At 45.6% G+C, this 25,653-nt stretch overlaps 2 protein-coding genes across 6 annotated transcripts; both read right to left on the bottom strand.

Moving 5' to 3' along the window:
• Positions 1–1,102: 1,102 nt before the first annotated feature.
• s100v1 (S100 calcium binding protein V1) lies at positions 1,103–8,577 on the bottom strand. Its single transcript, XM_084944794.1, has 3 exons — positions 8,302–8,577; positions 4,397–4,525; positions 1,103–2,318 (listed from the first exon to the last, which is right to left on the bottom strand). Exons 1-3 carry the CDS (start codon positions 8,311–8,313, stop codon positions 2,148–2,150), a joined length of 312 nt encoding a protein of 103 aa, XP_084800920.1. The 5' UTR covers positions 8,314–8,577; the 3' UTR covers positions 1,103–2,147.
• A 1,112-nt stretch (positions 8,578–9,689) lies between these two features.
• On the bottom strand, positions 9,690–25,640 carry dcst2 (DC-STAMP domain containing 2). Of its 5 annotated transcripts, none has more exons than XM_084944512.1 (16): positions 25,523–25,640; positions 24,326–24,585; positions 22,998–23,168; positions 22,668–22,826; positions 21,698–21,892; positions 21,341–21,406; positions 21,055–21,268; positions 19,321–19,478; positions 19,013–19,177; positions 18,767–18,934; positions 16,950–17,050; positions 14,549–14,700; positions 13,526–13,653; positions 12,616–12,709; positions 11,607–11,783; positions 9,690–11,470 (listed from the first exon to the last, which is right to left on the bottom strand). In XM_084944512.1, the coding sequence occupies exons 1-16, from the start codon at positions 25,627–25,629 to the stop codon at positions 11,281–11,283; spliced, it is 2,505 nt and encodes an 834-aa protein (XP_084800638.1). In that variant the 5' UTR covers positions 25,630–25,640; the 3' UTR covers positions 9,690–11,280. The 5 variants fall into 5 exon arrangements, with proteins under 5 accessions (XP_084800638.1, XP_084800639.1, XP_084800643.1 ...); XM_084944513.1 differs by having other exon boundaries at positions 22,668–22,769; XM_084944516.1 differs by having other exon boundaries at positions 11,297–11,465.
• Positions 25,641–25,653: the final 13 nt, after the last annotated feature.

Raw genomic sequence — 25,653 nt, 5'->3', positions numbered from 1 at the left:
AACAGGTGAAAATAGAGCAACAGGACCGCTGAGTCTATTTGAAAGACTGAGTGTAAACACAAAAAAATATTTTATTGTATGTGCTGGAATGTGCAGAAAATAGGCTTAAATGTTAAACAAATTTCTTCCAGTCAGAGAATGTTGTATATCATTTAATGTTTGCTTGATGCATGAAGTTAGATGATTAATAAATAAATAAAACTAGTTTTAAAAACCATTTGATTACATTTTGTATGATGGATTATGCAGAAAAGTAGAATTGGGCTGAAAGATCTATCGATTTATTACCTATTCAGGTTGTAACTAAACAACTAATTACTTTTGAAAATAAGTATCAGTAAAGTAACAGGATTACTTTTGGGGGGAAGTAATCAGTAATTAGTTACTGATTGCATGGCGCCATCTGCTGGCCAAACCTTCACATTGCACTACAAGAATAAAGACGATGTAGTGTGCATCCTGGTATCTGTGGCTTGTTTACAGACTCTATTAATATACTGTGTGGAAATGTACAGAAGATTGTTTGTTTTTGTTTGTTTGTTTGTTTTGTTGCATTCAGTAAGACCTGAAATTAGAGACTGCACTTCTATACAGTCAGATTTCTTCCAACCAGACCAGCTGCCCCCTGCTGGCCTGTAGAAAGAATGCAGATTCAAAGCTTCACGTTCAGATGCACCAACGTCCATCCTTTATTTACAGCCTATGGGTGTAATGGACGCCATAGCAGTGGGTATCAGTGTGTTTACAGTTTTGTTTACATGTGAACAAAAAGAAGAACAGGACGGTAACTACATGCAACCAAAGATTTGATTGGTCAATGCATGTGGACTACAAATAAATATGTATATAAATTAATAAAAGCATCTTTCACCATTTTTGTTCATTTAGCCAATTTTTTGCAATAAGTCATCCTCGGCTCGCTGTGTCCACAGAGGACGTGTCCACCTATAAAAGTGTGAGGGCTCAGCAAACTCCAACCCCTCCACCACTGAGGATGTAGGCCCATCCTTCCTGTCCACTCAGTGAGCCGATACACACCAATGTTGATTTTCTCACAAATAATTATTCTTATAAAAATAATAATTCAGTCGGCACACCGCAGTAGGTTTGTTGTACTAAAAGCAGTCACAGGTTTATTAACATTGAGATGATCAGATGTTTACAGTCAATAAAAACATGTTAGTAACATTCAGAGTGAATATAAATGATGTTAAAAACAAAACATCACAGTTTCAGCTAAGAGATGAAGTCTAAATGAGAAGTAATTTATACGATTGTGTTAACTCCAGGATTACATTAAAAAAGACATTGATTAGCTAAAAACATCCTTGTTCCATGTTTGTGTTTTTGTTAGAGTGCAGTCATGTCGGTGACCTTTCCCTCTGCTCGACTTCATCTACGGAGGACCAAAGCTGAGTTCATGAAAATAAAGTAATTCAGCTGATAAAAACAACTCATATAAAACACTTTGAAATACAAACGAAAAAATACACAATTTAATTCCTTTTAAACACTTTTTCATGGTCTTTGTTCATCATTTTAAATTCATGTATTACTTTTAGAGAACCTTGAAAATATTATTTCAGTATTTAATGATTCGAGATCAGTTTGAATGAGTCAGACTTCAACTTCCATACAGGCAGAACAGTGACTATAATTCTCCTTTTAACCATTTTCCCTATTTCATGTTGTGTTATTTTATTATTATTATTGATAAATAAATTTACTATTTGAGTATTTTGTAGACATATTATTACTCATTTGTTGCTTTTCGGTGTTACATATATTTTGCGATGTATTTGGTCAAGAACGTCTTAGCTCTGTAAATCATTTTCATTTATGAAAGTTTAAATTATATTTATTTCTAAACACATGTTGTCATTTACAAATGTGTTTATTCATTTGGCCTGTTTGTTTTTCAACAAGTCACCTTTGGTCCTCCGTATATTCAGTGGGTTTGAAACAGACTGCAGGTTGTAACTCGTCTTTAATGCAAACAAAGTTTGAATATCACCAATAAAACTCTTCTTCTTTTGTGTCTTCATGTCCCACTGTTACCCTGCAGCGCCCCCCTGTGGTCTGCACAGAGAAACCCGGCAGGTGTGGTGTTTCCGGGCTCAGGTGTGGTGGCATTTTTGCTTCAGGGCTCACTGCAGCAGGCAGGTGCACTTGGTGCCTTTCTCTTTGTGCATGGTGCCGAACAGCTGAAGGGCCTGGTTGTTGATCAGCTTCCAGAAGTTGTCGAAGGAGATGTTCTGGCCGCTCTGCACACCCATCTGCTCCAGGACCTTACCCAGGCCTTCTTCATTCTCCACCGTCTGCAGGCAGGAAACAGCAAGTCAGTCAGCACTGCTGGAAACACTTAGTGGAAACTCAGGGGAGCGTGACCTCAGGCACAAAGCACTCCAACAACTCTGGTCCAGAATAACAGAGAGGAGGATGTGACCTGCTTCATTACTGTTAGCATGAAAGAGTTTTATTTCATATTTTTTTGCTTCTCTTGTATGCTTAAGCATCCATCCATCCATCCACTTCCCCTTATTCTTTTCAGGGTTGTGGGGGGGCTGGAGCCTATCCCAGCTGTAATGTTAATTCAATATTTTTAACATAACACTGACTCTAATCACTTTTTCCTTTCTTTTCATGCAAAGTGTGTTTTAAGCTTGTTTTAAGATCTTAAAAACAACGTTGAGCTGTCAGTGCACAAAGACTCAATTAGTCTGATTATTACCTAACGTGGGACGTTCTGCCGACTGATGGCAGTTCGCTGAAGAGAAGCCCATAATTAAATCACCTCTGCGGCGCCCTCTGCTGTGCAGATGACTGCATTTACAGTTGGTTTCCAGGTGATGCAACAAAAAGCAGAATTCTTTACGACAACTTTCAGAAATATCATCAAACTTTAAGCTAAAGGAATCAGTTGCTTTGTCATTTCCAGAGATGGGCAGTAACGCGTTACTGTAATCCGATTACTTTTTTTAAGTAACGAGTAAAGTAAGGGATTACTATTGCAAAAACGGTAATTAGATTACCGTTACTTTCCCGTAGGAACGCTGCGTTACTGCGTTACTAAAACCGTGATTTTTTTGCGAGAATGTCTCATGACAGTGACGTAAGCGAGTGCGACGTTCGTGACAACAGCTGTGTGCAGATCAACAGTGGATCATATATCAGTGCGGAGAGAGTATGAGCGTGCAGCGTTTAAAGCGTGGAAGTACTGACCTTACTTTGAGTTTGATTCCATAAAAAGTGACAAAAACATCAGCGTCTGTTGTTCGTGGGAAGAAAACTTCTTTTTACAGCGAAAAAAACCCTAAACTTCTGAGCAAGCACCGAGTAGCTACAACGTGATGGGAAACTCACAGAGAAACTCGCGGATTCTTCCACTGACCGCTGCGGCTCACCTGCACCAGGGTAAACCTCCGCCTGCCCCACTCCTGCTTTACAGGTGAAAATAGAGCAACAGGACCGCTAGTCTGTGACTTTATTTATTTTCTGCTGTGTTTTACTTGCATCTATTTGAAAGACTGTGTGTAAACACAAAAAATATTTTATTTTATGTGCTGGAATGTGCAGAAAATAGGTTTAAATGTTAAACTAATTTCTTCCAGTCAGAGAATGTTGCATATAATTAAATGTTTGCTTGATGCATAAAATTAAAAGATTAAAACTAATAAAACAAGTTTAAAAAGAGACTTTTCCATTTGATTACATTTTAAATGATGGATTATGCAGAAAAAGTAGAATTGGGCTGAAAGATCTATGCTTTATCACCTATTCAGGTTGTAAATCGTGTTTTTAAAAAGTAACTAAGTAATTACTTTTGAAAATAAGTAATCAGTAAAGTAACGGGATTACTTTTTGGGGGAAGTAATTAGTAACCGATTACTTTTTTCAAGTAATTTGACCAACACTGGTCATTTCTAATAAAAGCATGTTGGAGGATCAGCGTGAAATCTAGTTTGGTTGTAGACATGAAGGATTTTTTATTTTAGGAATGATTTGATTGGGAGTATAAAAACAAAGTCTGTTGCTCAGTTGAAGCCCTCAGCGTGGACTGGGATGGATAAATAAGTGACAAAAAAAAAGCAGAGTTTTGCTGACTTTGTTCCAAATAAGGTTTTAAACCCAAAACACAACAAAAACACTTAAACTTCTACCATCTGTGCAGATTTCCCTTCAGGACTTTCTGAGGACTGTGTCTCCGTCATAACATCTCTGATCTGCAGTGAGCATTCCGTCAGACGTCGCCCAGAACGCAAATTATTCCGGCCCCCACGCCTAATTAACGAGGAACAGACGCATGTTCTCCTGCAGCCTGTTTATTTGGTTAAACAGCCTTTGTTTGGACTTAAATGATTTGTGGTTGGAAGACGAGCTGTGATGTCATCAGTACCTTGGCAATTGCCGGCATCTGACTGGAGATCATGGACTGGAACTGGGTGGTGTTCATAGTCGGTCCGTTGTCTGCAGCTTTGTGAAACTCGGTGACCAACGTGTTGAGGGCCAACTCCAGCTCTGAGTACTGAAACAGGAGCAAAACAGCTGCTGTTAGCAATACTGTTATTAATCATCAGTAATCAATAATCAGTGAGAGACTGACAAAAGCTCTTGACCAACAATTTTTAACTAACTCTGTTCTTTCTTTCTTAATAAAAAGGCAAAGATTACGTCTGAGTCACATTGTTTCATAAAACTTCATGAAACTTTGTTCCCAAACGTAAAAATCAGTGAGAGCTGCTGATCGCTGATTTTAATCATCTTGAAAAATGTCAGGATATCAAGACAATATCTTGAAATCTGTTCCTGAGAGAAAATTAAGTGAAGACGAATACTTATGATAAACGTGTGAGTGTGTGTTTGACCATCTCATGTCAAACATGAACACTTTTACACTTTATTGAATGTAACAACAACCAAACTGCATGAAACCATCTTTGTAATAATAAAGAAGCCTCTGCATGTCTGTCTGCTCTGTGTTGGTCCAGTGTTTGTGATCCTGATGATTTGAACTTTACTTATTCAGCAGCAGATACGAACATTTCCACACACAGTTCATCCTGCTGTAATTTTTCAGGTGGGCTTCATCCCCGACAGCTTACAGATATAAAACAGATAAAAAACAGTTGTTCTACCGCTCCACTCTGACGCCCTTCACCTGTCCTTCCTCCTCACCTGGATCTCATCCCTCAGTTGTCTGTGCATATATAACTGTGACGTTTCCTTAAACGTGTTGATTGGGACTTTGGGTCACTGGTCTGTTAAATAAACTGGTTTCCTGTTCCCTCCCATGACACATTCTCTGTTTCACCAAGCCTTTATCCAGCGCACATCAAACATGGCAGGTAAGTTTCTGGGCACTCAGGGGTTTTCCTGCTTTAGGTTTTAAGTTTGCATCTGTTAGCAGTGCCTGCTCCACTCAGTGTGCGGGGAAGGGCTCTTTGTGACGACCTCCACACTGACCCAAACTCTGACTTTAACCCTAAAACTGAGTCTTAACAGCCAGAATCTGTCCTGATACTCACCCTCTGTGACTGCAGCATCTGATGCATTTAAGGAACATGTGTAAATTACAGCTACAAGTACACTAGTACTGTCAAATGGACTAAAACATGCAGGAGATTAGAAAGATATCTCTTTTCCTGGGTAACTACAGGGTGCAGCTAAATGACACACAAAGCTGGAATCTGAAGAATTTCTAGCATCACAGATCAGCGTCTCCAATCTGAGCTGGATGATGTTTCGTGTAATAAATCCAGCAGTGCTAAAGAACAGAGGCAGCGAGGTCTCTCTCTGCACACGTTTAAAGAAACAGGATGACCCAGCCACAGCGTGTTTCCTCACAAGCACCGGGGTTTTATTCCACCCTCTCTGTACAGACTCATTGTGTCAACACTGGATCTCTGCTGTTACTCATATGCGCCTCACCCCGTTACTAACAGGACGAAGATCTGTCAGCCAATCACAATCTGGACTGATAAGGTGCTCGATTTGATTTGAAATGTCCAATGTTCATATTGCAGTTGTTATGAAGCATTAATCATTTACTCCTGAGTGAGAGATCAGTCGTTACTCTTTAGTGGACAAAAATAAAACCATAAACTGACACAAGCTTCGATTTCTGCACCAAACCTTTTGATTTACGCTCTTCAGTAACAATATTAAGTTTCACACTGGGTCAAATCATCCTGGATTTTATTTGTTCGCTACACAAAAATATTAACATCAGAAGTTTCCTCTGAGCTCGAAACCGATTAAGATTGGGCAGGATCACAAAAATAAGGGCAGTAATCTTTAAATTATAATGAAACATAATGAGGTTCCTGCAGTGTGCGGGGCTGGGTTTGAGCTGTTTGGCTTCGCTTTGCCTCGGCCGAAGCAGAAAGTGTTAAACAGCTGAATGAGATCAGACCGAGCGGCCCTCTGAGGGCTCAACTGCTGTTGTGAAAGAGGGCGGCGGCTGCAGAAGTCTGCCTGATCCCAAACCAGAAAAACAATTTCTCCTGCTTTAACAGGCGAATTAAAGAGAAAAGATGACTGAACACGAGCCGAGACTCAGAACGTGTCAACCAGCTTTTATGTGTTTTTACTCAGAGGGTCCAAACTGCTTCAGCTCAGTCCAGAGATCCTCTGAAAACCCACTTCATGCGATTGTCCAGCCTCCTTCACCCAGTTCATGTGAGCTGCTTGTGCATGGTGGGTGTACCTGAAGCAGATGAGCACATGAAGGGTCTGCTGTCAGCTCCACCTGTATTTTTGCATTCTCAGTCAGTTTAACCTGAGCTCAAATCTGCATCAGCGTTTGGTCCAAAGTAGAAGCTGAATGCAACACTGCCTCCCAGAGGCCAAATGCACCAACTACAGCTTTATTCAGGCAGATTTACAGCTTGTAATGGATTTCCTTACATCCATTTTATTTTGCAGGAACTGCTGTATACTGTGTGCAGAAAAACAATAGACATAAAACTAACTGTACAATATGATATCAGCTTGAAAACGAATAACGTCAACGCAGTGTGGGAAAGCCCCACTCTTAGGGCATAAAGCCACTGCAGACGGGGCGTGGATGAGCAAAGTCAAATCCAGGCCAAAGCCCGGCTGCAGCACCAGAGGTCAGTGCAAAAGTACCAAAGCTCTGCTGGCTCCAAACAAGAGTCAGTCAAGGTTAAAATGTCCAACTTTAGAGCTGAAACAAAACAGTTTTAGTCTCTGTAGCTGATTTCCTCCTTCATCACAGATGTACAGGACTGAATAAAAAGAAATAAGAACTTATTTATTGGGTGAATTGACTTGTTGAGGCTCTAAGTTAGGGGCGTGGCTTCTTTGGCTGACAGGAGTCTCCACACAGCCGTCTGTTCGGCTTCACTGGACCTGTGGGCCGTGTTTTGGAGCATCTCTAATGTGGTTATCTGACCAATAACATGGCTGCTGTGTGGTCAGATGTAACAACAGACTGAAGTCTGAGCTCCATTCTGATGAATGAAATTTCAGCAGTCAGTCAGCACTTACCTGTGCTCATGTTTTGCACCTGTACAGTTTATGAAAGCAGCTGCTGAACCAAGCTCGCTACATTTAGCTGATAACTCAGCGCTCTATGGTCAGGTCTGTTCCCAGAACCCCAAAGGCAGATATCACGTACTCAACGGGAAGAGCCAAAAACCCAATGCCATCTTTTATGTACAGTCTGTTTAAAACTAAACCACATGGGGAAGGTTTGCTGATACCATCCAACCCACATTTATTTTATTCAAACTGAGCCAGGAAAGAAAAGTTTGACTAGAATTTCAGAGTTTCAGCTTCCAGTAACTGCTGTCCTTTATCTGCATGCAGCAGCTGGTTTCATTTTCAGGTCGTCGGCCTCATTATTTCACTTTTCACTGCGCTGCTTTCATTAAAGCGCCTTTAAGCTTATTTATAGAAAATAATCAGTCACACTGATGGAACATTAATTAGCCTTTAAGGTATTATAGTTCTAACCTGGGCTATTCTCATAAATATTACTTTTACTGTATTACTTTCAGAGAAATAAACTCTACGGAGACGCATCCAAACACCGGACAGAGGAGAGAATCTGCACCTCTCCACCTTTTATGGAAAACTGGAAGTAAATCAGTGTTCCCGTTTGATTCGATCCGTTTCCTTCATCTCTGTCTCACACATAAACTTTATCATTTCTCTCTCCAGCAGCTTCATCGCGCAGCTCTGGGCGCCCGATCACACCCAGCAGTCCTGCGCTCCACCCGCCGAGCCTGTCTCAGCCGATCCCTCTGATCGACCAGCCGGGGAGTTCGATTATCTTACCTTAGTCTCCATCTCAGAAGTTCGGTCCCAAAAAATGAGTAAAAAAACAACAACAAGAACAACTAATAACTGAAAAACCACCGAAACCGAGGAGCACCGAGCGGAGAGTGCCGGAGGATTTACACGTTTCCTGCTGAGAGTCACACAAAGTCCTCCCACTCACCACACACACATGATACACACCGAATACACGCGCGAATACACACCCACTTAACACACACACACGAACGTGTGAGCCTCCGCTGCTTTCAGACCCTCTAAACTTTGTGTAACCTCTTTGTTTGTCAGCGCTGAGCTCTTATCAGCCCCACCCACACGCGCGCGCACACACACACGCACGCACACACACACACACACACACACACACACACACACACACACACAGAGGGACGTGACCAGTCCAAACTGACAACTAACAGCAGCGTAAGATGAGCTTTCTGGAACAACCTGTTCAGGTTTGTTCTCAAATTCTTATCATTGTTAATTAGTGGAGACACGTCACAGGTCCGGTTCGGCCCGCATGGGTCCGGTTCGGCCCGCAGGGTCATCCTGCGGGCCAGCCGGGTGTGTCTCCGAGGGCCTGAATAAGTCATTCTTACGCTTAGAGTAAAAGCAGTTCTCTGACGGTGTTTCTGTTGGGACAGGGGAGACAAACAAGCGGCTCGGGGTCCAGATCCGGCCCGCCAAAGCGTCCGGTCCGCCCCTGGACGTTTTGCAAAGTGTGGAAGTTGCAGTGACGTCAGCGACGTTGTTTGTGTGCATAAAGTTGGCCCAATGACTGTGAATGCTACACGTGAGACAAGATGCTGATTGGACCATCCAAACATAACGTATGAAGCTTTTATGCCTTTCCACTGTGACGTGTTTGTGAGATTCCACTCATCTTTGAGATTTCTCAGCGGTTTTTACAAAGATGACACATTAAATGATCCAAACTATCTGACAAAATACTTTCGGTTACCTGTGCTCAGGTGAAGATCTTCAGATTGTTTAGCTACAGATAAGAGAACATGGAGGGTGGGTCTTATTTCCAGTTTTAAACGTGGTCCGTGAACTCGACTGAATCCTGTTAGAGGTGACAAATTAAAGGAAAAACTAACAAAGTTTGTTAATGTCACATATGGACCGCCTTAACACCGATTCTCCAAGTCTCTGAGTGGGTGGATGAACACCTTTCTTCCAGAAGATAAGGCGGAGTGCAGTTTTACACGCTGGCGGTCGTGGCGTCTGTGAAGGGCATTTCAACTCTCATCATACCTTTTAATGAAGGTGCTGACATCCTGGAAAAGACCCAGATTCCCAGATGCTTTTAGCAAAAGTGCTTTATAAATAAACTTTATTCTGATCACTTTTGGATAAAACCAATAATTAACTTTATTTATTGGAAAGAACACAGCGAGCACAGTCCTGCTGTAAAAGATGATCTGAAGAAAAAAAGTCTCTGCTGTCTGAAACCATAAATCAAAAAAGGAAGACACGTAATGATCGTGGCAGCAAGAAGGAAGCAGTCAGTAAATGTGGTCAGGCCTCGACAGGTGAGGCTGGCAGTTACTTCCTCCTGCAGAGCAAAACTTTCAATGAAACAAAGAACATTCAGTCTGTAGCTTTCAGAGTGACTTATTACTCAGCGTGCTCAGCACGCCTCACACTACACGCAAACACACAACAATCATAATGTTATCTGATGCTTTGGCAGTATGTGTTTTTACTTTCACACCAATCAAAGCCTATTTTCATTAGAAACGTGTCTTTTCACTTCTCTGTCGGTTCCTGTTGTTCCTTTGTGTCGTTTTAAGTCTGTGTGGTTCGTTTGGTCTCTTTTAGCTCTTTATTCTCTTTTTTCTGAGGTTTTGTTTCTCCGCTGTCACTGAAACACTTTCACGTTCTGTGCTTTACCGTGGACGGATCAGAGGATCAGTGCAGCGTTGAGACTAACGTGGACCATTTGGGGTAAAAGAGAGAAACCAGAAGACAGTCAGTCTACATTCTTACCATCACCTACGGCCGTCGGGTCGACAGGTGAGCTCGAAGGATCAAGCAGCAGATAATCATTCATCTGTAAGGTGACTGAGCTCAACAAGGCGAGGAGCTCAGAGCTGCTTGGTGGTGTCAGCTGATGTCAGGTAATCTCACCTTGGAGGTTTTCAGCGTTTGTCCTACTGCAGGGATGTCGAACTCATTTTACACAGTGGGCCAAATATTTGGATCTTAACTGACCCGGATCGGTGAAATTCTGTCAGTTTGAAGAAATTAAACTAAACCCTCAGATTTCTTATTATAAGAAAAATAAATATACTCCAACAGTGTGGCTCAGTTCAGTTTGCATGATAAAGAAATCTGTCAGCACGACTTTTTCAACTTAAACTGTAAGAAATAAACGTGTAAAATTACAGAACAAGCTCAGGTAAATCTTTGCTCAGACTGTCTTGTAATAATAAACAAAATAGATAATTATATAAAATTATAAGAAAAAAGTTTTTCTAATTCACAGAATTTTAAAATGTGGCTTTACAGTAAAAACAAAAACACAAGAAAGTTGTAAAACTTTTAAAAAATACAAGTAAGTCCAAAATTTATCGCCTGCTCCACGTTTTCCAAACCCAACAGGAGTCTTTGCCAGGCCCATTCTGGCCCTCGGGCCTTATGTTTGACACACCTGCCCTACTGGGATGAGCCCTTTAGATCTCGGACGTTCTCCTGTGTCCCGCCTTTTTGTGGCGGACTCAAAAACACCAACCCGAGGCTTCAGGATGTGGGTCCACGAACCGCTACCGTCCGTTTTCTCTATGATCAGTTTATCTGGAGCACATCTGGATTCTCCGCCTCAGTGAGACGAGACTCGGACTTCAGAATTTAGCCCGTATTTTTGTCCCTCTGTGGAAAAAGTCGATAAGTGGAGCTAAAGTTTTGTTATCAGGTATTTCATGTGTAAATTTGCTTTATTAGCTTTAATCACAAAGTGGAACATCTGGCTGAGCTTCATGGTCCGGGAGACGGAGCCCAGAGAGAATCCGATGGTTGTGGAAGGTCCTGGAGGTTTTGAGCACGGTCGGGTCCGTGAATGACGACTGAGACGAGGGACTCGTGCTCTGAGAGAGCAGAGTTAAAGGAGTGGTCGCTGTCGGACTCGCCTGACCCGGGTTGGTCCTGGTACATCAGGTCTGCTTCACTGGCCAGAGGGGAAAACAGATGTTCAAGACTTTTAAACTTAGAGCAGGTCACATTTAAAAATATCTACATGTGGACATGCGATCCTTTACGTTTACCATCAGCTTCTATCAATGCCTCCTTCAGATGTGTCCTACCTGAGTTCAGAGTCCAGGTAAACACTGTCATCACTGCTGGGGCGCTCTCCTCGTTCTGCTTCCCTTCCTGAGCGCCCACTCGGACTTTGCTGCCTCGCTGTGGGGATCCTCCTCTTTATCTGCGTGTTTGTCTGGCGGGTCGACGACAAACTGGGCCGCTCATCATCAGTGGAGTCTCTGAGAGAACCGGACAGAGAGCATAGACCAGTGGGTCCCTCAAACTGTGGGGCAAGCCCCTCTTGGAGGACACAGAGCTGCAAGATGGAGGGGAACTTTTTCCCCAGATTCTGAATCCGGGGCAGGGAAGAACATGTTTGACTGATTTAGAGGAAGCACTTCTGTGCTGAAACATCTGGATCGCTCATCTGCTCCTTCACTAAATTTAATTTGGAAAATAATGTTAAGAAGCAAATATTTGTTGATGGGCCCCGAGCACAAGTGCAAAGAATTTAAATCTTTAACATGACTCTTGACAAGGAAAGTAAGGAGAACCGGTGCCGTTCTCAGCTGCTCCAACAGCTTTGGGAAACATTTATCACTGAAAGAAATTCAGAAACGCTGAAGAGTAACAGATCATAGCTGCACGCTAGGTTTGGGTTAACAGCGATCAGTCTACGGGGAGGCGTGTGCAGCAGAGACTGACAAATGTAGCTAATCAAGAACCGCAGTTCCTCTGATGGCCACTTGAGGCAGGCTGCAGCGGTAAGTCAGCCTGTGTGGGGGCGTGGCCTCAGCTGTCGCTGCCAGCTGTTTGTTTTTAAACAGTGACAGCAGGCATCTCCATGGAAACCGTTGTAATGCTGCCTCGTTACAGTTGTTTGAACCCTTCGTCACCCTGCGTCTCTGTGACGTCCTGTCACTGGATAACGTCAGAACTCAAATCCACGTGACTACAAGAACCTCCAAGTGCCGCTTCTCTGCTTTATAAGTCACTTAAAACAGAGTCAATGAGACACATGGCGACACCGCTCTGGCTCAATTTTACAGCCCTTCTCTGGCGTTCACTCACAGCTCCTCCTCGCTGTCTTCCTGGAAGGTCAGAGGTCGTACGCAGATGACACAGGTGCTCCCCAAACTCTGGAAGCACGGCCGACAGTACACGCCTGCAAAAAGACGGCAGCTTGTAAAAAGAGCATTCATTCTCATTCATGACACAAACTCTGCTCGTTTTAAATCGCTTACTACGAACTTATGAGGAAATGAAAGGACCAGTGAAACAGAGTGACCCAGGCTATCACTGGGTGCAGTCTGATATAATGTTCTCCTGCTGGGTGGATGATTCAGTGTCACAGATAACAGGTGTTTTTTTATTAACCAGTTCAATGTAATCCTCTCTGCAGCCTTTTAAAAGGATCTCCCGGCTCTGTGAAACCTGAACAGAAGCTAAAGAGTTAAATCTGCTACAGTTACAGTTATCTCTCACTTCAGCTGAGTCAACAACACTGAGTGCTGCAGGACACTCCCTCAGCGCGCGCACACACACACACACACACACCAAAGCTCCAGTTTACGGCGTCACACTGCAGGAATTTGTCCTGGTGTGAGAAATGATTCAGTCTTTCGCTGTTTTTTGATGTAAAGCGTTACCTCACTGTTTAAAGGGAAAGACACACCTCAGAGACTAAATCACATCACATTCATCATCAGGGGTGAACACTGATGCTATGTCCAGCAAACAGACTTTTCAGGGTTGATGCAGATATTCGGCACGTGGCTCCCTGTGCTTACTTTCTGTTGCAAATGTGCAGAAAATCTGCAAAGAATCTGGACAGGAAGAGGTGCCACGTGGAGAGGTTAAAGGTCAATCCACCAGTGCAGTCGGTCTCAGTGAGCGACACTGAGACAGTGAGTAACGCACTGAAAGAGACGGGACAGTGAAGCCCGCCACGATTACCAGGGAGCGCCCTCGGTGGGTTTACCTGAACAGTGCGGGGCATCACAGATGACTGCGCTCAGGTCAGGCAGGCGCAGCACCTCTCCACAGACCAGACAGCAGGCAGGTGTCGACAAGCCCAGCAGGTGAGACAGGCGACCTCCTCCAGGTAACCTGACAGATGAATGAAAACAGATCACATCCTGACCTTCTGAAGGTTCTGGTCCCTTAGTTTCAATGAATAATACCAACCCTGTTATTAATGTAACCACACACAATGTTTCAACATTAAACAGGCTGAAGTCGATCTACTCTGCTCATCCCTGTCAGACCTGTTGCATCAAGAAACCCATTAACCACAAGCTGTGACAGTGAAGCAGCATAAAGGATCATCACGCCACGATCTAAAGACACAAAGTCAGTGACATCAGGGACTCCAGCGAACCACGGTGGGAGCCGTTATCCACACATGGAGAAAGCCTGGAACAGTCCTGGAACCTTCCCAGGAGCGACCGGCTGACCACAATTCATCCAGGAGGACCTGCAGGCCTCAGTTAAGGTCAGAGGTCACGATTCAACAAAATGAGAGTGAGCAAAAATGGCCTCCGTGGGAGAGTCCAATGAAAACCACTGCAGACCGAAAAGATCGTCTCACGTCTGCCAACAAACATCTGGAAGATCCCAGAAACGCCTGGGAAATATTCTGTGGCCTGACGAGGCAGAAGCTGAACTTTCTGGAAGGTTTGAGTCCCGTTACATCTGCGTCAACCTGCACGCAGAACATCAACCTACCACCACTACAGTCGGACTCGGTGGTGTGATGGTCTGGGCTGCTCTGAGGGAACCACGAGTTCTGCTCTCTACCCTGAGCGAGGATGTCGGCCCATCAGGACACAAACACAGCAGCAAGTGTCTTTCCCTTAACGAATGAAATCATCATTTGAAAAAAACTGAATCAGACTGAATTTGTGTTCAATTGTTTCTGAGAGAAATACAAACGTTTTTCACTCCTACAGCACCTAAAGCGTGCACGTGTTTGTGGGAGACGACTTTAGGTCAGTCTTTGTACCGTATCAGCAGAGCATGGAGACGTCCTCCTCCTCCTCCTCCTCCTCCTCCTCCTCCCGGGTCGGTTGTGCTCCTGCCCGCAGACCTCCTCAGGGCTCTGCGCACCCCCCTCCTCTGATCCAGGATCTGCTGGCGGAGGAACCGGATCCTCTCCTGTCGAGCGCAACGACAACAGCCCAGCTCATCACAATCATGTCTCACTTTTCCCTCACACATCCAGAATGTCACGCTCTGTGATCAACATCCACCACAGCAGCAACACAACCTCCCGCTCTCTGTGAAAAATCAAAAACATTGGCAGAGTTTCAGCGTTTGTCACGGAGAGTTAAAACATGGCGTCGGCGGGAGGGTGAGGGCAGGTCCGCTCTGTTAGGCGATGCAGAGATAAACGGACATGTTGCAACGGCACACTGACGGCCGGCAGATGACCGTGCTGCTTCTTACGCTTTGTGAGGGAACATTTCAACATAAGCAGCACAATGAAACAATGAAAAAATTCCACGTTAAAGAAATTAAGCATAGTTTCACATTCCAGTGACCTGCTGGTGTCCCGCTCAGATTCCCACTGGGAATTTGTCCGTTTGCTTCTCCTGCAGCTCGTCGTGGGTTTGTTTTAACATGCAGTGAACCACGGCTAACACCGACAGCTGCAGACGCCTGGAAGCCCAAACTGACAGTTTCCTACAAATGACTGAAAACGACATTAATGGCACCAGAAATGTTTGGAACGTCGTTGATGCAGGAAACAGCATCAGTGAGACGAACACGGAGTAACCGACTAACCATCCTTATATAAAACATCACGGGGTCATAAATGAACCCACGCTGTCATGTTACTGAGGATTCACATCTAATCTGTCGAGGCTCCGACTGCAAACTAACAGAAAAATCAACAACACAAAGCCGCGTATGAGGCCAAACTCAGCCCAGCAGCATCCCCGCAGCTCTCCCAGTCATCTAAACGGAGCCCACGAGGCTGCGCTGGGCTCAGATTTGGCGTGACACTATGTGGCGTCACGCAGGAGGACGCCGGGCCAGCCGATCCCATCTCGAGCACGCACTCCTGGCAGTCAGAAAAGCAACCACGCCCAGAACACGCGGCTGATTATATTTCACTACAACCAGAAGAAGAGGGGAAATCCACAAAGCAACAGAGCCGTCGACCAGCCGGGCACCGCAGGATGTTCGGTTCAGGACGACGCTTCCCCGCTCTGGTTCCTGTGACCCAAACGATCAGGGTCGCGCAGAAACGCGCTGCCAAAATACATCAGGTTGAAGTGGCGAGCGCCTCCACACCGTTAAACCTGCGTCAGCTGTCGAGCAGCACGCCCGCCTCTAACCTTTTCAGCGTGAATGCTTCACAGTCACGAGCAGCGGGCACGACCTCAGAGTGAGTGCAGGCTGCAGCTGGGTCATCACCCGGATTTCCAACATGCGGTGAACGTGGATCTATTTGAATCCTGACAATAATCCTTTCCTAAACCGCAGGCTGCATTTACAAAAGATGGCACCGCCACCATGAAGTCAGCCGCTGGGTCTCATCCCCAGCGGCATGCTGGGAAATGTTTCTAACCTTCATTGTGAAAGTGTTTTGGCAAAAGTCAACCGTTGGTGTTATTTGGTGGTTGTTTATTGATTTATTGTTTTAATTTTGTGGGGAATCGTCTAAGACTGGCAAAGCTTTTGGCCTTTAAACTGGAGATTTCCTGACTTTCGGCCTCGCCCGGGTTCGGGTCTCTGCGAGGAGTCCGGACCTGCCTCCTCCTTCCTCCTCTCATTCTTTCATTCTGCAGATTCTTCAGATGCCTCTCTGCTCCGTGACCTTTCACCCACAGCAGCAGCTGTTCTTCCTCTTCGCTCGTCTCACCAAAACAGCACACCTTCACTCGGAGAGGAGTGGGCGGGGCATGCAGGTGAAATAAAAACACCTGCCCTGGGGCACAGCTCTCCTGATCCTCGTGTCGTCAGAGGATCGGTTTACATCATCTCTGCGAGGCTGGCCGGCGTCCAAAATCCGCGAAGAAAATATGAGCCGAGGTTTGAAAAAATGCGAGCCACCCAGGAGCGGCTGCGTGCGCTGCCAGACAGCTTTGTTAGAGGGTTCGGAGCTGGTTTAAATCTGAGTTCTCCTTGTAAATCCACACCACTGCAGTGGATTTAAAACTCACACAGTGACGACGGACGGGCAGGAGGCATGACTCAGGTGCAGACTTCCAGCTTCAGTTCAACTGGTTTAAACAAAAACGCAGCAATAACCTGCAACAAGGTTTCCGCCCACCCACAAATTTTCTCCCATTTCTCCATTTCGGGGACGATGCCTCTCGCCCTGTGACAGCTGGAGCCCGTCCCCGCTGTCACAGGGCGAGAGGCATCGTCCAAATCATGCGACTGTAAGCGTGTACCTGCTCTCTCTCAGGATGATACGAAGCACAGATGAGGCGTCTGCAGCGCTGCATGAATCCGCTGGTCAGAGACACAAGCAGAGCCAAACCCAACAGGAAGCCTGCAACACAGACCACAACCAGTAAAACCAGTAAAGTCCCTTTATGTCTCAATGTGGTTAAAAAAGAAAGGTGAAAATGTGTGTGGCTGAAACACCGACCCTGCCTTCACGGTGTGACGGCAATAACACACGTACAACATATCGGACGGACAGCTGATTTGATTATGAAAAGGTTGCAATCAGACAAACATCACATTTCTCTGCATGTAAATCTCTGATGTAAGGTGAACATATTTGTGTTGGTTGGCCTCTGCACACTGGGCTCTGTGCTGGGTGGGTGCTCTGTTAGAGGCGGCGCTTCTTATTGATCTCAGTATCTTATTATTTCATTGTAAGGTTTGAAGAGCAGAGCTCATGCTGTGGTCTGAATAGTTGAGTAAGTGGAGCCTGTAAAGTGATGAAGGATGCTACGACTCCATGTTGTCACGTCATATGAGTGTTGGAAATCCGACTGTCTGCTCTTTCAGTGTTAATGAAACTCAAATATTCCAAAAGCTCTGGACGGATCAGTGACTGATGAGTCATTGCTAAGCTCAAAACAACACAACCTCTTCCTCTGCTCGTCTTTGTTGTGATGTTTGCAGGTCAAAGCTGGATTAAAGCTCCTGAGCTCAGGACGTGTTTGTGTCAGAGACGCTCTGTCGTCACAGCTTCTCTCAACGGTCACTCAAAACGTTGCTTCCAGTCATCTGCGTGTTCAGACAAAACAACGCAGTCGCTCTGACACTCGGATTCCACATTCCTGGGTAGTTTTTTTTTTAAATCCTCTTCCTCTGCTGCTACTGGCCCGTTTCCAGTACAGGAAGCTTCTATGAACTCAGGAATCTGGCTTTTATTTTATTACGACTTTGCTTCCAGCAACAAAATGAAACCACTGATGCCTGAGGTGAATAACACCGATTATCTCGTTACAATCAGCCTCCTGGTGTGGGAGATTTTTAACACAGCAGGTGAGCAGTCAGCTGTTCGAGGTGATGCCCTGGAGGCAGGTAAAAGGCCAGTGAGTGATTTGGGCAGGGGTCACGTTGCACACAGTGGTCCAAGGAAGGATGACAGGTGAAGCAGCCAGTATGCTGAGAGCCCACATAAGGGTTACTGCAGCACAAAGGAGCCAGATCACTCCACCTCCACCTACAATGAGCACAGAGCCAGACCAATGGAAGGTGGTGTCCCGGTCTGATGAATTACTTTTCCTTTTCCATTGTTTACCTGGAGAGGAGATGGAAGCAGGATGTACTACAGGAAGAAGTGTGTGTGTGTGTGTGTGTGCGTGTGTGTGTGTGCGTGTGTCTGCGGGGAAAGTATAGGTCCTTAGATTGAGACCACATTCATCTTTCCCTTCATGGCAGCGTCCTCTTTTGTTCAGGGATCATTTGGGTAGATTGTGGATCCATTAACAGCTAAAACTAGGAAGATTATTCAAAAAGCTGCAGATGCATAAACTGCATGTTGTAATCAGTGCCAAGTAGCAGACCTATCGATCTGTTAGTACAAAATCATGTCATTCATTAGATGACTGCATTAAAACTGCGTCCAAAGGCTCCACAGCACAGACGCTGCAGAGGTTACAAGAGCTGAAACTGAGCAGACAGCTGGCAGCTACAGCCACCTGTGTCCCTGCAGCCACGCACTGATTTATTCTAAGCTTTACGTGGTTTGTCCTCCTTTAAAGTTCAATGAGACCAATTGTGATTCGCTTCCTGTGTGATGCCGTACCGAGGATGAAACACGTGTTGTAGTTTGGTTCTGACGGCTCCAGCAGGCACTTCTTGCTGATCACGGTGATGTTTCCCCGCTGCAGGATGTTGAACGAGGCCACCACGTCTCTGTAGATGTCTGAGGCGTAACCCGACCCGTTCACCCGGACCGCCACCGTGACCGGAACTATCGGGACAGAGCGTCACGCTGGTCACCGCTCACAGTGAAAACGCAGGGCTGTTTTTGGCAGGTGTGCTGGCTCACCTCTGGCCACGATGTCCTCCGTCACCTGGTGGTGCACCTGATCCAGAATCCAGAACACCAGGAAGTCCAGCGCCACCAGCAGGCTGCCTACGATCAGGTGCCTGAAGACCGAAACCAAGCCCGCCATCACCGCCCGCCGCTCTCTGCACGTCAGCTGAAATGACACTGCAGGACAGACGCGTCAGTTCGCTTCGATGAACATCGAGGATCCACAAACCATGACATCGTCCAGCACCTGTTAGCTTGTGTGACAGGTACACAGTGTCACACAAGCTAACAGACAAATCCACACACACGGATGTACTCACGTGGTGTGATGTAGGTCTTGGCCTCTCTGCGCGTGATTGGAAACACAGAGGCTCCGCCTACTGAGGTCACCCTTTGGTCAAGGTCTTTAAACTGAGCAGTGATGTAGATGTTATCAAATTTAATATTGCGGAGGTACCTGTGTCTGTACTGCACTGCCCTGCAGACACACAACCACATCAACACCCATCAGCAACAATCAGCATCGAGGTTAACGCAAAGCAACGCTCGTGGAAATAAAGTGAAGTGTAAAGTGTGAGACGAGGGGAAAAGTCAAATAAGGAAGCTCGTGGAGTAAAAATGCCACAAAGAGCTGAACATGATAAAGTGGTTCGATGAAGCAAAATACCTCAAAAAGCGAAATGAAACTGAATAAAAAAGGAAACAAGCCGAGCGATGTGAGAAGACGATGCAGAGCTGAAAAACTGCAGAGATGAGATTACAGACGAGTCTCTGCTGCACAGATGTTGCTGCGTGAGCTATGAAAGACTTCCTGAATCGTCCTTGTGTAGCTGAAGTAAACTGAAGCATGTGGTTTGCATTTGGCTAAAGTGACCTAAAGCATGCAGAGTATGTGCAGATGTCATGAACTAAAAAGCGCAAATGAACCAAACTGAATCAGGCAGCTCGATAAACTGACGCCTGTGGATCAGGGAGACTGAGCAAAAACAGAAATAATAAAACATTTTCCTGCTTATTTTATTTTTTGCATTTTTTCACACTTACAGATCATCAAACAGATTTTAATGTGATCAATAATGATTTGGTTTACAGGGAGGAAGCTCTCCAAACCCACCCGTGTGAAGAAGTAACTCCACCCTAAACCTAACACCTGGTTGTGCGACCATAACTGCCACTCTGACCTCACCTGATGCGAGTGAGGCCTGCGGTTCTTTAGATGTTGTTCTGGGTTCTTCTGTGACCTCCCACATGAGCCACTGATGCGTTCCCAAAGTAATTTTGGTCGACCAAAGTTTTACAGGCTTAGAAACGGATCTGCAACCCTCTCCAGACTGATGGATGTCAGCGACTTTGTGTCTCAGCTCTTTCTTTCGATCGAGGAATGACGTGCTGCTGTTTGGGATCTTTTGGCCTGCTTCGCTCTGTCAGACGAGCTTTGTCTAAGTCAGGGGTGTCCAACTCCAGTCTACTGTCCTGCAGCTTTTAGATGCATCCCTGCTCCAACACAGCTGAATCAAATGCTTGGATCATCTCTTCAGCACGCCATCAAGTTCGGCAAAGGCCTGATAACAAGCCATTCATTTGATTCAGGTGTGTCGAAACAAGGATGCGTCTAAAAGCTGCAGGACAGCAGCTCTGAAGGACGCCGCTGGTTTAAGTGATCAGCCCCGGTGTGGCCGTGAAACTGAACTCGTGCTTTCCAAAAACTGTAGTCAATCACAAGTTTTATTGTTTTATTTTAAAATGTATCTATTTTGATAGTAAGCCCAACAAGGGACAATTGTTGAAAATTAGCAATAGCTATAAACTTATGTGCATTACATCAGTTTCCTGTTTTGTACTTGGACTCAGTTAAGCTGCACTGTCCCTTTTAAATAAATAGATTCAAGGAGGGGACGAATACTTGTGGTGTGACTGAATGATTTTAAAGTGTTGCGTTGCATCTATTAGATGAACTGAAGCATGTGCACTGTGTGGAGCAACTGAAGTGTGCAGCTGTTGTACATTAGATAGATTCAGTGAACCAAGTGTGTAGATGTGAGAAGAGTCCCGACCTGAGGAAGGAGCAGGCGAGCAGGACGAGGCCGATGTACGCCAGCGGTCCACTCAGCTTCTGAAACACTTGAAGTTCCGATGAAATCTCCGACATGATGCTCTGAGACATCTGGTGCAGGGACTGGCTGCTGTTGGCATCCAGGTCAAAGTCCAGTGAGGCGGAGATGTTGAACTCAAACTCACGCTTCATCTTCTGAAACACTGCAATGACAGCTGAAAGAGGCAGGAGTCAGCCTCTGTGCGCCCGGCAGTAAAGGCTAAACAATAAAGAGGAAATGGACTCACGAGCCGCGAGACGTTCCCTCAGGTGGTCGGCGATGTAGGAAGGGACGACGCAGAAGAACTCGCCAGCTGAAAGACCAACAGTGAGACGATTACAGAGACGTAAAGATGAACGTGAGAGCAAATAGAGAGTTTGGACTCTTTGCTTTTTAAGGCCACGCTGACATTAGAATAAAATAACTGAAATAAGTGAAAAGTGCGTAACACTGTCCTGGATCGTGAACAGTAGATCTTGTCCGACACTCCTTTTCCACGTTTTATTCTTTAAGTCTCAGAGACTACAGCCTGACCTTCTGTAACTTTGATATTTGTGCCTCTGAGGGTTAACGTCCACACAAGGACCGGGATACATGGACGCACCGCGGGCCAGGTTGCAGAGCGGCAGGAAGCCGTCCACGATGTCGCACAGGAAGTTGAAGTCGCCCAGCAGCTCAGAGCAGTCGCTTCGAGCTTCCTCAAACAGTGACCGGCACTTCCTGTACGGAGTTCCCATCTTTTCGTTACAGATGTCCCCGATATCGGCCAGGAAGCGTAGGACATTCCTCAGCGCGCGAGCTGCAGGGTCAGAGGTCAGAGGTGTAAGGTGAGTATCTGCAGGCGTATGGCAAACATGGTGGGTCAGACACACACTGTCTCCTATAAGGCCTCAGCCCGCCCACAGTGCTACACACCTCAGGCCCAGCCTCTGCCTTCCTTTACCAAACACAGAAACTCAACTTAAGATCTGATGTCAGCGACACCTGTTCTGTTCTGGGCGGGGCCTGCAGCTCTCTGAGAGTGTGGATCCCCAGGTATGCACATGGAAGGTGTGAAACTGCAGCCGAGCAGCCAACTGTAAATTACTGTGGGTGAAACCATCAGTCCTCTTTAACAAAGGGCTGCACTTCCTGCCTTCACAGCATGGTTCGGGTCAGTTTTCCTTCATCTACACCAAATGAGAAAGTCTGAAGAGCCTATTTGAGATAAATACATGCTTTTACAATCTCATGACCCTCTGAGGCGTCTTTGATGTTTGTTAGCTCAGTGAAAGTGTTTTCTAATTGCTTCATTTTGTTATGTCACAGGTGCAAAGCTTGCATTTATATTGCATCCACTTTACTTTGTACACTTCATCTGTTTCACAGTCACGGCCACTTTAGAGTGACTAACTTGTCTTTCTAAAGTGGACTTGTACAAACTGTACACAGACATGCCCCGGCTGGGATTTGAACCAGGAACCTTCTGTCTGTGAGGATATAGTGCTGACCACTGTCGCACCATGCACTGGATCTGGTGGCTGCATCTGCAGGAACTGCTGTCCCATATCAGCTGGTTAAAGAGGCTGCCTTACCAACATGGCGGATGCTGTCTGTCATAGCGTAGATGAAGTTCTGGACTCTTCCTGCGACGGCGTACGCGTTTCTGCTGATCTCCCTGATGTGGTCCAACGCGGCTGCAAACCAACAAAAACACTGACGCTCGCAGCTCGCCACATTCATCTGATTTGTGACTGGATCAGAAAGAATTATATGAATCCATGAAACTGGATAAAAACGGCAGCAACTGATATAAAATTCATATTTTGTTTAAAATTCTATTAAATTTCAATATAAAACACGAGTGGTATATTTTTAGGAGCACTGGCGGCTGTAACTGCAGTGGGTGTGGGGGCGGGTCTTACAGAAGAGGGGCGTGGCTGCTTTCTGCATCAGTTCCTGCGTTTGATTGGCTGCCAGCTCAGCTCCACACAGCAGGCTGGAGGCAGCTCGCTCGGTGTTCTCCAACGTGTTGCTGAGCGGACCGGACACGAGCAGCGACACGAACATGAGGAGGAGGAAGTTCCTGCCATGACCTGAAACACAGGAAGAGAAGCGCTGTGACAGCGTGGACCTGGCGTCTAATTCAGAAGCTCTGATTGTCCACCTCTAATCGGGAATAGTGACTCTGCTGGGAACTCCATGTTTATTTGGGACCTTGGGATTCAACCTCCACTTCAGAGCTCGTACTGTATCAGGTCCATTTGTGTTTGGGAGGAGGTCCAACTCTGTTTGAAGGCTAGGGAGCACGTAGAGTGTGTGTTGCTTCAAATCTATCTGAGAACTCTACTTGTGCCGTTTTAGAAGTCTGCTCAGAGACTTCATACCTGGAAGCTCATAAGCGGAGAGTCACTTTTTTCTGAATCAACATGGAGGCTCTAACTTGATTTATGCGTCCTAACTCATCCCTTTGAGCTATGACGTCATTTAGAAATGCGTCTCTGTTTTGGAAGCTCATCTCACTCGACCGGTAGTGTAAGCGCCACAATACCAGAAGACCGTTTACTTGACTTCATGTCTAGATTTTGCACAAGAACAGCATGATGAACTTGAATTTCTTAAAGTTGTTCCCGTTAACACAGCGAGTGACGTCGTGTGCAGTGGACAAAGATGGAGAGCTGCGTGTGACGATGTCATTTTGATCATTTCAAAGCAGAAGTTTTCAAACTGAACTGTGCAGGAGCTCAGACGTGTCTTATTTAGAGCTTTAAAGGACAATAACAGCTCAACCTCTCAGAGTTTTCACTCTGTTTGGGACCACCATCTGAATATTGGCGCGCAGTCTCTGAGAGCTCTGTGCGGCGTCACCTGTGGTCGTAACTTTATTCAGGAGCTTTTTGAGAGCTCTGACTTCAGTCAGAAGCTCTGCTGTCTGTTTCAGAGCTCTGGCTGTTATCGGAAGCTCGTCCTCTGTTCGGAGACTAAAAGAAGTTGCGCTGACGGGATCACTACCATCCTCGTGTCGTCCAAGAAATGTCTCTGTTTTTAAATTATTTTTATTCCTTTTATTTTTATCCTTAATTTACAGAGTTTATAAGTTTCTTTAGTAGTAGTAGCACTAACGATGAGGACTTATTACAACACACAATATTGTCATTTTTGGGATGTTTTTCTCTTCTACAGCATGTCAGATTTATATCGATGAACAAAGAGAGGATCGGTATAAAACCTCGAAGGCGCATCGCTGACAAACCTGAGCACATGGAGGGCAGCATGACCATGATGCTGGCCCTGACGCTGACCGACAGCCCCATACCGAACGCTGCCAGACCGGCCAAGCCCAGCGTGGTGTGGGCGCAGAACCACAGCGGCTGTTTCTGCAGGAGGAGAGTCATGAGTCCGTACAGAGACGCGATCAGCAGCCCGGATACAAACGCCACCATCCTCTGCCCCACCTCCACCAGGTGAGCTCTGAGCTTCCTCCTGCCGCTGAGTCGAGAGCGTCCCGCCGGTCTGTGGAAGCAAAAACAGTGAACGACATGTTCACTAACCTGCAGCACCACATAGACATGAAGCTACAGTGCTGCCACCTGCAGGCCGTGACGTACACGCGGGTTCACAGTGGCTGGGATATTTATCAAAGATCCGTCTTTGTAGGACAAATTAAATAAAACATCAGCCCTGTCTTATTGTATTTAACAAACATGTCTCGGGACTACCTCACCTTCTACCTGCCTTTTCCCCGAGACTCGTCATTTCAAACACAAAAGGCTGAAAAGCCTGATTGTTGTTCCTGTTTGCATCGCGCTGGTGGACAAACAGAGACGACTATGACGGAGTTACAGACTTTAAAACTATCTGTGAGTTCTGAGTAAGAATAAACAGCTACATGTCTCTGTTACACCTTTTTAATATTGGATTAATGGAATAGAAACGATGAGTTTCAATGTCAGCTGTGAGTGCACGCTGTGCAGTAAAGGTCGGCACAGACACGGTGACGTCGGCGAGGTCTGATGCTGGGTGTGAAACCAGAGATGATAAGCCCGTGTGCTGCCCCGAAACACGTCTGTTTATCCTCGCCGTTCACCCTGATGCAGGTCCTAACTTACAAAATACCATCCTGTTGTGTAAACTCATCAGAGTTCACTGACGTCAGGCCAAGTGAGAACTCTGGGGCTGTTTCCCCAAATAAAGCCGGAGGAGCCCCGCCCCCCACGGATGAATGTTGGGTTCACTTTCAGATGCTTCCATCCTTTATATACAGTAAAATAATTTGCAGGAAGTGAAAAGGAGGGAAGTTAAAATGTTCTGTGATGCGGCTGTGGAGCAATAAATGTGAACACAAATCATTTTTTACAAAGGTGAAAGGTTAACATCCAGGTCACTCTAAATGAGAATGTGTTAGCTCAAAAGCTAACAGTTAGCACTCAGGTGAATCTGGTTCCTCTACCTGCTCAGAGCTCCTCGGATAGTCTCTGTGACTCCGCCCCTCTTCACCTGGACTGAGATGTCACTTTTCATCAGGAGCTGTTTCCTTTCTTCACTCTTCATCTTCATCTTTTACACCAGGGGAAACGTTTC

Source organism: Perissodus microlepis, chromosome 11 (assembly GCF_051167445.1).
Source record: "Perissodus microlepis isolate ML-2025 ecotype Zambia chromosome 11, ASM5116744v1, whole genome shotgun sequence".
In the NCBI taxonomy this organism is placed as follows: Eukaryota; Metazoa; Chordata; class Actinopteri; order Cichliformes; family Cichlidae; genus Perissodus; species Perissodus microlepis.
The sequence above is the reverse complement of the archived record's forward strand: the minus strand, read 5'-3'. Positions and strand labels throughout refer to the sequence as shown.

Coding starts and splice junctions, on each gene's coding strand:
- s100v1 (XM_084944794.1), bottom strand. Junction 2,319..4,396: donor AGATGCCGGCAATTGCCAAG/GTACTGATGACA, acceptor TCCTGCCTGCAG/ACGGTGGAGAATGAAGAAGG.
- dcst2 (XM_084944512.1), bottom strand. CDS start 25,629: ATGAAGATGAAGAGTGAAGAAAGGAAACAGCTCCTGATGAAAAGTGAC. Junction 19,479..21,054: donor CTCGCCTGCTCCTTCCTCAG/GTCGGGACTCTT, acceptor GTGTGTCTGCAG/GGCAGTGCAGTACAGACACA. Junction 11,471..11,606: donor TACCTGGACTCTGAACTCAG/GTAGGACACATC, acceptor CCCTCTGGCCAG/TGAAGCAGACCTGATGTACC.